The sequence below is a fragment of the Filicampus tigris genome, chromosome 6, assembly GCF_054856515.1.
Source record: "Filicampus tigris isolate MCC_2025a chromosome 6, RoL_Ftig_1.0, whole genome shotgun sequence".
NCBI lineage: Eukaryota > Metazoa > Chordata > Actinopteri > Syngnathiformes > Syngnathidae > Filicampus > Filicampus tigris.
In genome coordinates, this window is record NC_141222.1 from 10,392,824 (window position 1) to 10,410,000 (window position 17,177).

At 41.9% G+C, this 17,177-nt stretch overlaps 2 protein-coding genes across 2 annotated transcripts; both read right to left on the reverse strand.

Annotated features, from left to right (window-relative positions):
- Positions 1–44: 44 nt before the first annotated feature.
- bmerb1 (bMERB domain containing 1) lies at positions 45–12,734 on the reverse strand. Its single transcript, XM_086032849.1, has 6 exons — positions 12,490–12,734; positions 8,933–9,053; positions 5,448–5,521; positions 3,374–3,488; positions 3,205–3,287; positions 45–3,100 (listed from the first exon to the last, which is right to left on the reverse strand). The coding sequence occupies exons 1-6, from the start codon at positions 12,575–12,577 to the stop codon at positions 2,982–2,984; spliced, it is 600 nt and encodes a 199-aa protein (XP_085888975.1). The 5' UTR covers positions 12,578–12,734; the 3' UTR covers positions 45–2,981.
- A 793-nt stretch (positions 12,735–13,527) lies between these two features.
- nthl1 (nth-like DNA glycosylase 1) lies at positions 13,528–17,073 on the reverse strand. The gene is made up of 6 exons (XM_086034704.1): positions 16,764–17,073; positions 15,599–15,861; positions 15,334–15,504; positions 15,079–15,238; positions 14,194–14,299; positions 13,528–13,919 (listed from the first exon to the last, which is right to left on the reverse strand). The coding sequence occupies exons 1-6, from the start codon at positions 16,978–16,980 to the stop codon at positions 13,619–13,621; spliced, it is 1,218 nt and encodes a 405-aa protein (XP_085890830.1). The 5' UTR covers positions 16,981–17,073; the 3' UTR covers positions 13,528–13,618.
- Between the last annotated feature and the right edge of the window lie 104 nt (positions 17,074–17,177).

Below are 17,177 nucleotides of genomic sequence, written 5' to 3' on the forward strand. Positions count from 1 at the left end.
CTTGATTGGTTAATGTTGGCAGTAAGATGCAATCTACTGGCACACTCCTGAAAGATGACATTTATTTAAACATATGTACAGGTAGTTTCAGCTTATTTTCTGCATAAGTTACATTTTCAACATTGGGCGCTTCATGAATTCACTAGCACTACAGATGCTTATAAGGAAGATGTGACAGATGGCTATGCAAATGTTCATAATACACTCAAACATACATCGAAATGTTGGTATTTACAAGAAGATTGCATTATACATGTAATGTTCATCCAGCACAATGCAGAGGCTAGCGTTGCTTCTTGTCAGCGGTAACCAAGATAACTGTGGATGGAATGTTACCACAATCAATAATTCTCTGGATGATGATGTCAGTGTGGCCAATTAGTGTACAAAGCAAAAACCTGCTCCACTTCTCCCCCCAAAAAATGTTTTTTTCACATACAATCGATAACCCAAATTTTATTGAAGCATACATAAACTTGACTACCAGTTTTAGGTAAACTGCTATAACAATCATGAATGAATTAGTATTGTCCACAGAGCTATTTTTTTGTGTGTGGTCTTGTTGCCAAGGACACCCGTTATAAACCTTCAAGTGGTTGAAAGTCATCAACTGCAAATACAGTGCATCCAGAAAGTCATGTCATGTCATCTTCCAAGCCGCTTATCCTGTACAAGAATACCGGGTCGCGGGGAGGTGCTGGAGCCTATCCCAGCCGACAATGGGCGAAAGGCAGACTACACCCCGAACTGGTCGCCAGCCAGTCGCAGGATGCACACAGACACCGTCACTGAGCGGGAACCGATCCCACGCTGGCCGCATACAACTCGGGCGTGTGTACCACTACACCATCAGTGACACGCATCCAGAAAGTATTCTCAGCATTTCATCTATGCCTACATTTTATGTTACAGCCTCATCCACAAATGGATTAATTTTTTTTTTTTTTTTCCATCGCCCTCAGAATTCTACAGTACATGAAGCACTTTATTGCTGCACAGTAATTACAATTACAGCCTCAAGTCTTTTTCAATATGATGCCACAAGCTTGACACACCTATTTTTGGCAGATTCGCCCATTCCTTTGATGCACTTTTTAAGCGCCATCAGGTTGGATGGCGTACGTCTTTGCGCAGCCAGAGATGTTTGATTGGATTCAATTCTGGACTCTGGCCGGGCCACCCTAGGACATTCACAGATTTGCCCTGAAGCCACTGCTTCATTGTCTGGGCTGTCTGCTTAGGATCGTTGTCCTGTTCGCCCCGGTCTGAGGTCCTGAGCACTTGCAGCAGGTTTTCATCCAGGATGTCTCTGTACTTGGCTGCATTCATCTTTTCCCCCCAATCCTGACAAGTCTCACAGTTCCTCCCGCTGAAAAACACAGCATGATGCTGCCACCGTCATGCTTGACTGTAGGGATGATATTGGCCAGGTGATGAGCGGTGCCTGGCAGTGGCTTCCTCCAAACATGACGCCTGGCATTCATGCCAGTGAGTTCAATGTTTGTCTCATCAGACCAGAGAATTTTCTTTCTCATGGTCTGAGAGTCCTTCAGTTGCCTTTTGACAAACTTATGCCATGCACCTTTTACGAAGGAATGGCTTCCGTCTGGCCACGCTACCATACAGGCCTGATTAGTGGAGTGGAATGCTAATACATGGAGTATGTCCATGTGATTTCTTAGTTTTTAATTTTTAATACATTTGCCCAAAAAACAAAAAACAACTTTTTTCCCCCCACATTGTCATAGTGTGATGTGAATATATATTTTTTTTGAGGTGGGAAAAAATGAGTTTATTCCATTTTGGAATGTGGCTTGAGATTACAAAACATGGAAAAAGTGAAGCGCTGGGAATACTTTCCAAGTGCACTTTGAAATTGACACATTTAGAGGATTAGGATCTGCAGTAACTACTATAAGGAAAACTGTTTCTGTGTTGTGAGTTGGCAAGCTAGTTTAGTATATTCATCACCTGAGGAAAAAGAACCAGCACAACAATCATCTTTATGCCTAGTAGTCATCATTAACATAGAAACAATTTGTCTTAATGTGAGCCTACTTTGAAGCAGTGTTAGTAATCTTTAAATTGCATAATGAAGCCTAATGTTGCTTTGATCAACAACGACAGAGGATCTTGTAGGTGCTGCTCAGTTAGCTTCAGTACGTAACATCCACATGACATAATTTCTATCCATATGCAAGTAACTTTTTTTTTTAGCCACATGCTCATCCAAAAAGCCCCATACAGTATCTAATAAAATTCACTCCATGGACATTGTGCTTGTAGTCCCGTTTTTTGATTCTAGATTTTATTGCCACTGTAAATGAAATGATTTATAGAAATGTTTTACTTTACAATTCTAGCCTACTACAGTAATCCCCTGCTTTTCACAGAGGGTAAGAATTGAGCCTTTCTGCGGAATGTTTAGAATTTCCTCTATTAAAAGTTAAAATTATACTACAAACTGGTGAAAACGTTTAGTATAATTTTACTCATCTTACAACACTACCCTTATAAATAAATGAATTAGTTGATTCGATTTTGGTGAAGATTCGTATGTCCACTAACAGCCCAAGCTAAACTCAGCCCCTCCCTGACTTTGTATGTCTTCAACATGCTTCAGAACTATAAGAATCCTACTTTTCCTGTTTTGGTGGATTTTGGTGGTGTTCCAGAAAGCCCCTAAATTGCATTTTTAAGCAAATAGCTGAGGATTAATTCCGCAGGAAGAAAAAAAAACCGAACAGATGGTTTTGTGAATATTGAACCATGAATATGCAGGGGATTACTGTATGGTATACAGTACCCAATGGACTACGTAACGCATAAACACTGTCTCCCTGACATTGTGTACTTGCATTGCAAACATGACTTGACTAATGGACTCCTTAGAGTGGTACATAAAGCTGAACAGGTTCTCTGATTCACATGAAGTGATGTTTGCTGAATTTATTGGTGGGGGCATTGAAGGCCTCCGCCAATTACATGATGGAACACTGGGTGGCGCCACAGCAGTCCTTAATGATGGCCACACCTGATTTAGTGACGAAGGGTTTGTTGGACGGTGGCTCCGGGACTTGTCTTTTGGGCTTTGGAGGATCTTGATGTATGCATTATGGAATGGAAGAAAAAGCGTTTGCAGTTTAGAAGTATTGTTTCTGTGTGTGCATTTGTTTCTTTGTGCTTTCAAATAAATCCACTCACTTTGTTTGACTTTGAGCTTGTTTTCCAGTGGCATCAGTTTGAGCCTGAGGAACTCTGCCATCTCCTTGTCCTCCTCCTGCTCCCTGAGTCATAGGGTGAAATGGGTAATATTAACATTGATTGAATTTCAAGTGCACATGCATGCTTGCATTTCCCCGCTTAGATCTACCTTAGTCTCTCCACTTCTGCGTCATCAACCAAGAAATCCCTCTTCTGCACCAGTTTATGGATCTTTAGGATCAGTTCCTCTTCCTGTTGTTTGTCTTTCTTGCTTTTGTCTTTCTCTGCGAGAACAGGAGATAGTTAAAGAATCTACATCACTGCAAATTGGGACCATAACAATGAACACGTCATATTTTCATGCAGTGAAAAAGTCAGCTACACTGTGTTGTCCCATGCGACCAGAACAATCAGGAGGGGGTGGGTGCAAGAGGGAGACTGGGTAACGAATCCCCCTGTCAGCAGAGCAGGAAATGCAGTATGCTTGAGTTATGTGTGGCTTATGCTAAAGTGAGGTAATTGACCAATGAGTCGGGTAAAATGGTCCTTAAGAGAAACATATTCCTTTCCTCTAATACCAAAATGTCTGCATCTGTGTGTGTGTGTATCCCTGTCTGTGTCCTTGAAAATCGCACCGAGCCCCCCTGTTTTTGTCTCTTCTTGCCAGCTCATTGTGTGTGTGTATATACAGAAATAAACATCAAAGACAATTTGCTACAAGTAGACTGCCAGAGCAACTCGGGATGTAGCAATTGAAGAGCTTTGTGACGGAACTGTGGAATAGCGCACTCTCATTGCTGGGAACTCCTCGTGCATTCTTGGCAGCTGTCGCAGCGTCACCAATCTGTCGCCCCTTAAACTGAACACCTCTCTTAGGTGGGGCAGCAAATGGAGCTGGTCTTGACAAAAAATAATGACATCCGATGATCTAAACCCCCCCAGGAGGGCAAGAAAAAAAAAAAAAAAAAGGGAGCCCAATCTTTAGCAAGAAATAGTGTGCTGGTGTTTCTTTGAGAGACAACCTCCAATGGGAAGAAGGCTGCATGCATCCCTTTGATGCCAACCACACAATTAGGTCCTGGTTTTCGGCCATCTTGAGCTGGGATGCGAGGACTGTCTGTCCTCCCAGGGCACTGTTGATTTGCTTGATGCAGGATGGGTGATGGGTTGTTTGGCCTTCTAACCTTGGGAGCCTTGCTGCTGTCTGTTTGGAAGGTTATGAATCTTGGTGATGGTGCCTGATGGTTGTTGGTGTTGAGCTCGCTCCGCTTGCCAATGTCTGTGAGGACCTTTTGTTGTGCCGCCACCTGCAGAATCCGTCTGCGAGTGCCCTTGAATATTCAATCATGATGTAGTTCAGGAGGCAGAGACGAGCTTCGCTTTGACTGCAGAATGAGTCCTTCTTGGCCCAAATTTTCAAGTTAAGAGTAGTCAAGAAGTCGGCCAAGCCGCAACAGGAATTTCAACTTGTCAGTTGTCCCAGATCTTGAGTGTATTAACCACATAAAAAAAAATGGTACTGTACAACTTTTTTTTATGTACTATATGTTTAAAGCATTTTCACAATAAATCAATGAACACATTATCTAATGACTAATGAATTAATTATAATCCATTTATTTAGGTGGGGTCAAAATGAATGCAGCAATAAATGCTTGGTGAGCCAGATTCAACAAAAAATGGCCTTTACCTTCTAAAGTGTATATATTAAGTATACATTTTAATATTAACACTTTAAATGTATACACTAAAATACGTGCATAACTACAGTTTAAACTTTGCTTTAACAATTGTATTAATATATTTAGTAGCAGGGTTGCACTGCAGCAGGAGACAAGTTTCAAATGTGTTCCTTCTCTCAACTAAACAAGTCAACAGCTTTTGCAGTAAAGTTCTATGCAGCAAACTGCAACCAGATTCTCACATTAAATGACACTTCCATACAAGGTATATGACCGTGGCGGTGAATGTGATGCAGCTAACATCTCTAACATGTGTTGTATTCACCGGCAGTAGCGCAATCAACACGAAGCCGCTCAAATTGTGCTTTGGTGAGAAAAATGCACTCTCGTGCACGTCACTCACAGCCGTCCCGTGTATGTCCTATTTATATATCATGGTGACGCATGCACACGTACTTTCTGCCAAAAGCTGTCATTCTTTTCCACTCTTGTTTTACTGTATCACACAAAGAAGCTGACAATAGTGTGCGATCCACGCATTGGTGTGGGCTTAAGATGTACCTGGTACTGCAACAATCTGTCTCAATTCCTGCTTTAAACTCATGATGTCTTTGCACAGCTGGATGTCGTCCATCCTACAAGAAAAGGAGACATTTACTGCTTTCATCATGTCCAGAAAAGTGCCAAATAAGTCTGATTTATCATCATTATTATAATTATTACTATAATTATTATTTATTATAAATGAACCCCAAATTAAATAATTTGTAATCTGGTTTCAAGTCTTCCTTTTTTCCAGTAAAGGGAACAATCTCTTACCAGATCTTTTGGATTCCGATACACTTATTGTATCGAGCACATCAGGTTTTCATAATAATAATAATAATACATTTAAAAGAAAAATTATGTAAAAATAATAATTTTTAAAATAATGTAAAAATAATTTTAATATATTTAGCAATATTTATAAATTAAGGCTTAGGTTCAGCAACAGAGTTTTTTTTTTTTTTTTAATGAAACGTCATAGCTATAAATGCATGTGAAATTCATATTGCACACATTTTTATAGATTAAACTGAAAAACAAAAATATACCTCAAAAACCTGATGTACTTGGAAACAAAGTAAAGACATTTCTGAAATTGGCATCAAAACATACATTTAAGGACACAAACAGCCATCTCTGATTAAAATTTGCTATGGACCAGCTGAAACTTCTCAGTTTCTTTTGGTCCATCCGGGAATGGTCAGAAGACAATCACACGGCACATATACAAAAATTCATACTTAAATTCACACCTGAGAGCAATTTGAAGTCTTTAAATAACGTAACATGCATGTTTTTGGAATGTGAAAGTAAGAAGACACGCATCTAAACTCCACACAGAAGGACCAAAGCAGAGATGGAGCCCAACTCTCATAACTGTGAGGCACCACTATCTTATTGCCATATACACTATATGGGGATATATGCCATATAACGACGGACAAAATATACACAATAGAAACACTTCCTACAATGATTCATTGCGGTTATCCTCTATAGTGCAACCTGCAACCCCAGTAGTAAAAGATTGGCCCTAACTGCCTGTCCATAAGTCATACCAAAAATAAAAACATTCAAGCACACTTATAGTCAATGCCAAAGTGTTTAGTTTCTTTAGCTTGTCTAAATAGAGGCGAGACTTGTCATATTGACATGACTTGTGAGCTTCACTGCCTGTCGAGGTTGTCACGAAGATGTCACGAAATCAGCCCGCGTGGCAGATGGAGAGCATGCGACACTGATCAATCCACACTGCTGACGTCTCAGGGCCTCAGCATCAACACCCATTCGCCCCCCCGCCCCCGCTCCTCTCTGCTCTTTCTCAGTGACGGATGCCACACATTTAATTCTCCAAGTGATACATCAGCCTGATGACTCATGCACAGTCGCCCCTCCCGTCTCTCTCCGCGTTTCCCCGTGCTGCTCCATTTGCAGCCTCCCTCTCACAGCCTGCTGTTGAAGTCTCTCAGGGCTATCAGTGGATTCCAGAAGCGTCTGCTCTACGACCGCCACTTTTACCCACGTCCACGTGTTTATGTGGCAGCTGGAGTAAAACTCAGGCTGGCACAAGGAGAGATAAACTGCATGGCGGCAGCCTGATGAGGCCTTTCTGTCAACTTGAACGCTCCGCAAAGTCACCCAGTGTCATGTGAGACAATCTCTGTGCACACTGCAAGCATCAATTCACACTGGTAATTTCATGCACTTCAAACATAAACTAGGTTACCTTAAATTATACAAAAAAATAGCCATTAATACATTCACAACCTGCATGTCTGATGCAATCCAATGCGGTCATTTCGTCTACATTTTGGGCAGTCCAATCCCGCAGCGTTGAGCATGCATGTCTCACAATTTTGTTTGGGGCTCAAATCTCGTCTCGAGCCGTCCAATGTGTAGTGTGCCTGTTTTTCCTGTACTTGTGTGAGGTTTTTCTGCAAATAGCCAAGTGGGCCGATGAAATGATTGGGAGTGGTAAATCTACTGTAATCCTTGAAGATAATGTGAATGAGGATGCAGTAAGTTCATTATTGAACTGCATGTATAATCAACTGTGGAGGGTGGTGCATTTGGTACCTGGAGGGGGATTTACCCAACTTCAGCCACTTATTACCACCACTATCACGTCCCAAACAATCAAGCAATGCGTAAATATAAACTTGCAATAAGACAGCTTACAGCTGTACCACATGGAGCAGTTCAGCATCAATATCTATCTAAAAAAATATGACAAAAACATTTAAATAAAATACAGCTGGTAAAACGTGTTCAGACCCCTTGAAATTTTCACTTTGTGTCATTGCAGCCATTTGCCAAAAATGTATTTCTCCTTAATGTACACTCAGCACCCCATCTTGACGGGAAAAAATAGAAATGTAGATTTTTGCATATTTATCAAAAAAGAAAAGCTGAAATATCATATGGTCATAATTATTTAGACCCTGAGGCATTTTATTGAGTAGAAGGACCCTTTTGATCTCTGTATTTGGCCGCATTCATCTTTCCTTCAATTGCAACCAGTCATCCTGTCCGTGCAGCTGGACCCCCCCACAACATGATGCTCCCACCACAATGGTTCACTGTATGGATTGTATTGTGCAGGTGATGAGCAGTGTCTGGGTTTCTCCACACATACCGCTACAGTTTGGCTGGACGGCCAGGTTGAGGAAAAGTTGTGGTCGTCCCAAACTTCTTCCATTTGAGGATTATGGATGCCACTGTGCTCTTAGGAACCTTGAGTGCTGCAGAAATTCTTTTGTAACCTTGGCCAGATCTGTGCCTTGCCACAATATCGGTCTCTGATCACCTTGGACAGTTCCTTCGACCTCATGATTCTCCTTTTCTCTGACATGCACTGTGAACTATAAGGTCTTATACAGATCTTTCCAATCTGAAATTTTCAGCTCTTTTCCAGTGTCAATTGTATATTTTATGTTAATTTATTGTTTATCTATTTTATTGTTTATTATTTTGTAAAGTGCTTTGTTACAGCACTAGCTGTTATGCAATGCGCTATATAAATAAAATTGTATTGTATTGTATAAATTTGCAAAAATGTCTACATTTCTGTATTTTTCTGTCAAGATGGAGTGCTGAGTGTACATTAATGAGAAATAAAATGAATACAGTTTCGTGGAACAAATAGGCTGTAAATGGAAGCAGGTTGTAAATTTTCTGGAAGCAGTGCACACAAACACTATGCAATGAAGAGAATAGAAAGTTGGGAATAAATGAATACAGTTTCGTGGAACAAATAGGTTGGAAATGTAGGTCAGTGCTTGTCATGGTGTTTGGGCCAACATAGGGCCTTGCTACCCCTGACTGCTCACCACTGATAATCAGTGTAAAATGACTGGCACTTCATGGCAACAAAATAAAAAGCCTCATCCAGTAGCCAAGGACGGCTGCTGGATTTTTGTGTCCTTTATGTGATCAGATCTTCACCGTGCTCCCCCTCTCTCTGGTCTTCCAATAATAAAAGAAAACATTTTGCAACTTACATGAAGCGTAGCTCGGACTCCCGACGCACTAGGACCTCCCTAAGGCGCTGGATGCGAGCCATCTCCACCTCGATCTCTTCTGGACACATGGTGCTCTCAGCCATGGAAACGTCACAGTGACCTGGGAACCACAAACCAGAAACAAACAGACTTTAGCGCCTTTCATAGACTTCTATTAAGACGGTGACAGCTTCATCACACACTCAAGGATAACCCGGAAGAAAAATATTCAACCAAAGAGATGTCAAAATAACATTGCTTTCTACCCCAAAATATGCTGCCTGCTAATAAGAGTGTCATATTTGGAATGAGAGGTGAATCTCTCTGAAAAAAGGAAGACACTTTATATGATCTCATGCAAGCATCAACTTAGCCTGTTCAATAAGTTTGCTGAAGTGTTGATGCACTAAAGAAAGGTTTGCTAATGTTTTGGACCAATGAGAGCAGCCGCGTCCTCATGCTGATTTGTCTTGTTTCGACCTCACAAAGCACCTCAGCTGCGAAACACTTAAACTAAGAAAGTGATCGTTATACTGGAATGCCGCACAACAGCGACCACAATGCTGAACTTCCCAGCGTCCATCTCGTGACTCTTACTTGCATGTATGATAACGAACATCCTGTGACGGGTGATACTGTGTAAATGAGTCGCTCAATCAAACTTGGCAACAGAAGGATTGACGAGCCTAATTTGAATCAGCACCCAATTGTACATTTTCAAGCAAGCAAGTAAATATTTGTATGGTTTAATTTATACAGCACTTTTCACAGACAGGACCCACAAAATACATAGTTATTCACAAAGAATACAAGTCATATTACTTTAAAATACTGAATCACAACATTTTACATTTAACAAAAAAAAAAAGTTGTAATTTGACCAAAATGCAAACTCTAGTCTTTCAGGGATTCCTGTCCAAACAAATGTGTTTTAACTGCTTTTTTAAAGATGTTCCATGAAAAAGCTAGGAGCTGCTACAGACTACAATGCTGTAGTTTCACTTTTAGTTTTCAATGTCATGTGAGGGAGAAAAGGCACAGAAAAAAAAAATTAAGCACAAGCCATCTGAAGTGCTCAGACCAACCTCAATGTTGAACCTTTCACGAAAAATAAGTGGTGTGTCACTGTGCGTTTTCCTGAATGCATTGTAGCAAGTGGCACTGAATGCAATCAGCCCGCAGTGTGGGCTCTGTCAAAAAATAGGTCGTGGATAGTGATGAATACCCTTTGTCGTGAACCACACATCCATTTCTAGACTTCCTCGGGGGCCCTAGGCAAGAAAGTTCAAGAAGACTCCCCCCGAAAATAAAAAAACAAACCCAAAAAAAAAAACTGAACGAGAGATGAGTAAAGACATCTTTTTAAAATGATGAATGTATAAAACCAACAAGAAATAAAAAAAAAAGCAACTCTGTTAATGCTACAGCCAATGTTTACAGGGGTTGTGTCGTTGATTTCAACTGGTAAGGGGCCCTATGCGGGGGATTCCCGACATATCGTCGTTGCAGTGTCTAGATCAGCGCAGTTGTTTAGTCATTGATATGGGCCAATGCCCGCCGACTCTCGGGGACATCTTCAGCTTGGGGCCTGCACACAAATACAACAATCACAGCCATTGCTGTCAAAGTAACTAACTATAACTAACTAACTCACTCAATAAACAAATCAGAACATTTGGCAGACTGACGATGAACCAGCATGATGGTCATGACAACATAAGAGAGTCGACACACACACGGGCACTGACGCCAGCTGTCCATATGAAATGTCAAATTGTTGCCCATGTGCTATCTGAGATGTTTCCTGGTGGGCCACATCAGTGTGGCGAGACAGCTGGAGCTCCTGCAGAGAGCCAAACTGCAGTCAGTGAGCATGGAGCTGACTCACCACGAGCAAGCAGACAAGCCTCAAAGAGAAAAGGAGGGCTTGTTTGTTCCCTCGCCAGTATCGAAAGCGAATCAAAGTTTCCACAGTGGCCAGCAGCAGCTTGATGCCATACAAGCCTGAGTGCTTTTAATCTCATCCTTTCTGCGCATTTTTGCACGTTGAGCTGAATGGATTTTTTTAAAGACGATAAACGTGCTCAACGCTCCAAACAAAACAGCTCGCTCTACTCACACAAAGACGACAAGGAATGACCACTTCTGAGCTTTACAATAAAACAAAGTTCACGCCAGCACGAGAAGCTGCAGACACGTCAGTCGGTCTCCGCTTGCTCTTAATTAATTCTTCCCATGCTGCATTCATTAAACACACAGCCTCATCAGTGTACCCCAGGATTAGGGTTTAATGATGTCGTCAGAATGCGGGGGGGGGGGGGGGGGGGGGGCTCAACAACAGGTGAATGTCAGCATCTGCATGACATCCAGCTGATGACACATCCTGCAGTCACAATTGCACACATACGCACTCTGGAGCACACTCCCACGTCCCTGAAGGAGACCTGCCCAGGGAGGGGGGCTGCACTTGTTTCACCCCCCTCTGTTTATGTATGTACACAAAGGAAACCTAGCTTTAGATCTCCAATTTGGAAAATATAGCTGTCTTTTTCTTCTGTAAAGAGAGGTTCACACCATGCTGACTGGTGGTGACTTGTCCTCAGTGGGGAGTATGGCAGAAGATGTCAGCACTTGCGTCATTCCGGTTTAGTAATAAAACAAAATGGTATGCAGTGGAAATAATAACTCATACCTACAATTGAAAGTGACTAGGATTTTTTTTTTATTAGCCCATAGTTCTGAAACTATTCTTCTTAGTGAGTTACTATCAATATTCACACAAATGTAATTTCATGGCTCCTTTCAAAGTGAGAAGTGTCTGCACCCTGTGTTGAATATGTGTATTGTTTATACTCAGTTGGATGAAAGAGTCAATTTAACCATAGTGAGTCTCCGAGACAAAATTATTGTTTTAATTTTCTATTCTCTTTTCTTATTTTATTTTTGTGCTCTTCATTGACCACTTGCTGAATGGACATAAACACTAAAACTGTTAATATGTAACTGTACATATGAGAGACAGAGAGAGAGAGAGAGAGAGAGACAGAGAGAGAGAGAGAGAGAGAGAGAGACAGAGAGAGAGATTTTACTTTACTTATTGATATTAAACGACATACACACAGCAATAAAACGAAATAGAATTCAAAAAACGTTTCTTAATATATTTTTATACACGATTTTTGCTAAACAAACTATTGAATACATCTTGACTTATTTTAAACCCCCAAATGCCTCTGTGCAGGACAAGTTGATGTGAAAATATGTTTTTAGTGATCCGCAATATATTTTTTCAACAATGTGAAGCTTCAATCTTTAAACGCAGCGTTCCTTAAATGTGAAATCTACACCTTCTGTTGAACTGTATAACGATACAGCAAATGCATTCGAATGTCCCGAACCGCGCATGTCAGCGTGCAGGCGAACTAATGGGCCTAAGTCAAGCATAAACATTGCAACCTTGAACAACTACGCAGTGCCGCTGTCTTCGAACGACACATCAGACTTTAGCTCATCGTAGATGCACATCGCCCTCTGTGTTTCCCCGAGATGCTGCTCACCTTTGTCCGTCGTCCACGCCGTTTGCGACACCGCGCCGTAGCTCCTGAGTGCCCGCTCCGTGTCTGAAAAAGACTTCTTCATTTCCATGTTCGCCCAGAGAACTGCCTGATTCTAAATGTACACGTTTTACGCTCGTCTAATGCCTCCTGCAGCCAAGTTTTCAGCCGGCTGAGCCTGAGATGCCGAGCATCTTTATCCGGACTCCTCGGTACCTCGACGTGCGGATGGAGGGGATGCAGGACGCATGCGCCGTGCTGACGAGGAACTGAAAAGCTGGGAGACACCCACAGGCTACTTTTTCCATATAAAGCCCATTAAAAAAAAACGCAGCTGGAACAAGTACTATACAAACATAGAAGTAAATAGCAGATCCAGTTGACACGCACCTGAATTTAATAATTGGGGGACTAGTGCAGCGCCAACCAGCTCACCAGTTAACTAACGGGCAGAAAGTTCCAGGTTAGAGCCAGTCGACAACCTAAATATTACCGAGATGGAACTGAAACCAAATTGATCACTCTGTGAACCAAAAGGCCTCCCTCGTATTTGTGATAAATTCTACATTAAGGGTCACTACCAACTCCAACACACCTGATTCAAATGATCGGGATGTTTATCAGGCTTCTGGCTTGCTGATGAGCCGTTCGTTTGAATCAGGTATGTTGGAGGAGTGAAACATCTATAACATGCAGAATAAGGGCCCTCGAGGACCGGAGTTGGTGACCACTATTGCAAATGTTACAGCAGGCGCCATTTAAGTAATCAAATGAGCTCAGAAATGATCTGACATGACATCTAAGTCTAGTTTCAAAAGGTTAAGACGTGACAACTTGGCACTGTTCTATTAGGTGCCATATAAGCCAAAAAATATCCCTCACATACACATAGCAGAAACTCCTATACTCACCAAAATACACTCAAACACACTACCTCTCACACCCACCTCAGACGCCCCAAACTCTCTCTCTCTCTCTCTCTCTCTCTCTCACACTCACACCATTAAAACAAATCTCTCACTCAAACCAAAAAACTTTAAGCACATTTTAAGAGTTTTTATTCACAAAAAAGTCTTATTAAAACAAATATTATCACAGGGTGGAAAAAAAAATCCAATCCAAGAGGTTTAAATTAGTGTTTAATCTTTCTTTTCAGTTTCCTTCCCTGTGTGGCGGCATTAATACTCTGTGGCGCTTCATTTATTCTTCCCTCATTAACAACAGCTTCTTGTCCAGATTCAGTTTTTGCTTGGAAGGAAGAGGGTGGACAGGGAGAGTGCGGGGATGAAACTTTAAGCAGCTTTGCAGGAGAGCGTTGGTGAGCGGAGGGGCAGCTATGCTGGTTCAAACACACGGAGCAAAGCGGGTTGGCTGGAAGGCAAACCTGCTGTCCAAAACCCACAAGCAGCCAGTTAATCTCACTCCACAGATCCCTGTAACCATTATCAAGCAACAACACAAGATGATGAAAGGAAACAAGTCATTGCTAATTTTGTTCAGTGACATTCTTGGTAGCCAAAAAACATTTAATAAATTATCAATTTGATTTAAAAGCATTAGTGCATGAAAGCAGTTATCATTACTTATTACGATATGTTTTTTTGTTGACTGTGGCATTCATGGCCATACTGTATAGATAAATGAAGGAGTATATATTATAGTTGACAGACTTGTCGAACAGAATTTAAGGGTCGTCAGAGCATTTACCTGGGTAACCACTCCTGTAGCGCCTTGCGTGTTGCCTCCGGGTTGTTGGTGGGCTTCATGAGCCAGCCCAGCCTGTTTGAGATCCGATGCACGTGTGTGTCTACGCCTGTGAGAGGAACTACAATCATTTTGGGTGCTGCTGAACAATTTCCAATAAAAATGTGCACACATTAGCAATGTTTGCAACTGTGTAACATTAACATTTGTTCTTTCCAATTTTTATTTCAATTGCTGCCGTCTTTGGGCAAAGGTTAAATACATACATATAATTTATTCATACATGATATAACACAAACAAAGTCTAACATCAGGTATAGTCTGAACAAAAGACATTGAAAGCACTTATTTCTACAAGTGCTTTGTGCAGGTCTCCAGTCATAGGGTTGCACCAGTGACCTGAACCAGAGGGCAAGGGGGAAAACATGCAGGCTCCATGCGGGGAGGCCGGAGCCGGGATCGAACCCACGACCTCTGAACGGTGAGGCAGACGTGCTAACCAGTCGACCACCGTGCCGCCCCATAACTCCTATTATGTATCAATTTGTCTGTGCTTCAACTAACTCGTCATTTCCCGTCTGTGGTTTGTGAGGCAGCATAACCCCAAGGAACAAGTATATCAACAGGACCTAATGCGTGCCATTTTAAAAATTACAAATGGATAGAAATGTTGTTCGTCCACAAAGATGGACAATAACTACACTACTTTGTTTCTGCAGGTTTCAAGAAATGTTCAGTATATTAAAGTATGTACTTTAAAGCCTGTGGTTAATTCCCACAAATTTGTAGTATACATAAAAATGCCACTGTCTCTTTTCAAGGCTGGTGCACCTGATTTTAATTTGATTTGTTTTGAAAGTAATTTCACTTGCTAGCATGTGTCCGCACCTATACCAGAGACCTGGTCCCAGGCGATATCCATGGCCAGGTGAGCCATCTTGGGTCCCACCCCTGGCAGACGGATGAGCCCATCCACGCTGTCTGGGATGTCCCCTCCATAATCCTTCACGAGCACGGCTGCTGTCAACTTCAGAAATTTGACTTTGTTCTACAGAGGAAAAGTGAAACAGAAATGTCAAGCAGGAGAATGCATGATTAGCCCAACAATTATAATAACTTTTAAAGTGGATTTTGTGGCGCTACCCTCCAGAAGCCGACTGGGTAGATGAGTTTTCCCAGCGTTTCATCATCAGTAGACAGGAGTTTTTCTGCAGTACAGCCATGAGCTCTAAGCTTCTGCATAGCAGCTGCTGTCACCTGGTCTTTGGTCTGACTGGACAGCATCAGGGACACCAAGACCTGGAAGCGTCTCACCTGCATAAAGTGGGGCGCATATTCAGAAAAACTTAGTCAAATTAAAGTTGTTGTTTTAGCCTAGTAAATGAATATAACGTATATATACACCAACATTAGCCGGAGCCTCTGCGTCATAGCACTTCTTGGCTCCCATGCTATCTACTGGGGCATCACGGCTGCTCCTCATCTCACGAATGTGTCCCCACTGTTTCTTCCAGTCAGGAGGTTCCCAGTGTTCCGTCTTTGCCGGCGACCCACCTTCATCATACTCCACCTTTATCAGTCTCTGACGGCGGCCATGTGAAGATAACAACAGAGCATCTGGTTCTAGTTTTGGTTGAGCGATGGCCAACCGGAGGGGGTCCTGACTATCATCTGAACAGAGAGAATGACAAATTTCAACATGAAGAGAAGGGAGAGCAACGTACAAAGTAGAATGCAGGATTGAGACACATAGTCTACAGCAGGGATAGGGAACTCCGGCTCCTCGAGAGCCGTATCCTGCCTGTTTTGGATCCCTCCCAACTACAACACATCAGATCCTGCTCAGATCCTGAGGGATCAAAACAGGCAGGATCACTGTGGTGATGTTAGTTTATACAACACATGTCTTCATTTATTTTATTATTATTGTTTTAGATTATTTTAATATTTAGTGTCGTATCACGGTAATAGACATGTCAGTGATTCCAACTACTTTACTGTGAGAGATCATCAAGTGTGCTGTGGGAAATAATTGAACAATTACATTTGTGCAACCTCAATATTTCTCTTTTTATTTGTCTACTCCCTCCAGTAGAACACTCACGAGGGTAACACACCTTTTTGAAACTAATAACTAGTTTTGGAGTACTGATTAATGCAAAAGGCAACCAGTTTGATACAAACGTCTGAATTAACAAATCTGCTCAAATTGCCGTTGATGTTCTTATTATAAGTTGTTGTTAATAATAATTAATGATATCACAGGTAAGTAGCAATATGCAACACTCAATTTTTACAACCCTCTGCCAATGTTAGATTTTCAACCGATCACTTCTACAACATTTCTAGAAAATCACAATGTCCAATCACTGGTGAGCTATGTTTTTATTTTTTTGTTTAACAGGACCGTGCGCTACTCATGGGTTCCTTGGGGGTCTACCGGTATCCACAGCAACGGCCGCCACGTTAGTGACTACTACAGAAAGGTTGCGTTAACTGAACTAGTCTCCACAATGACAACATCCCAGGTGGAAAAAGGACTACCAGTCGAATAACTTTGATTCCAACAATACCTGGTGTTGACAAGGAGGCTGTTTGCTGGGAGGCTCTCGCCTCCTCCTCTTCTACTTTGACAGGCACTGAGTAAACGGCATCCGCGTCCCTTCGTCTGGATAGGAGAGAGGCAGCAGCGGTGCAGCTGGCAAGCTTCTCAGCTCTCCGAGTGACAACTGACATGTTTTGAGAGAAATAAGGAGAGGTCATTCTGAAACACAACACTGCATTGCACATGCTACCGTCGCGGCGGACATAAGAAAGCTGGGACACCACGGAACAGAACTGAAGTCAGTGTAGTGTTTGGAGAGGGAGGGAAAAGTGGGAACTCTTTGATAACGTACGCAACCTCAGGTTAGAATAAGTCAAAAATAATATGAATATATTAATATTCAACGGAGAGTGACTCTTACATTGTATTCAACATGTATGGA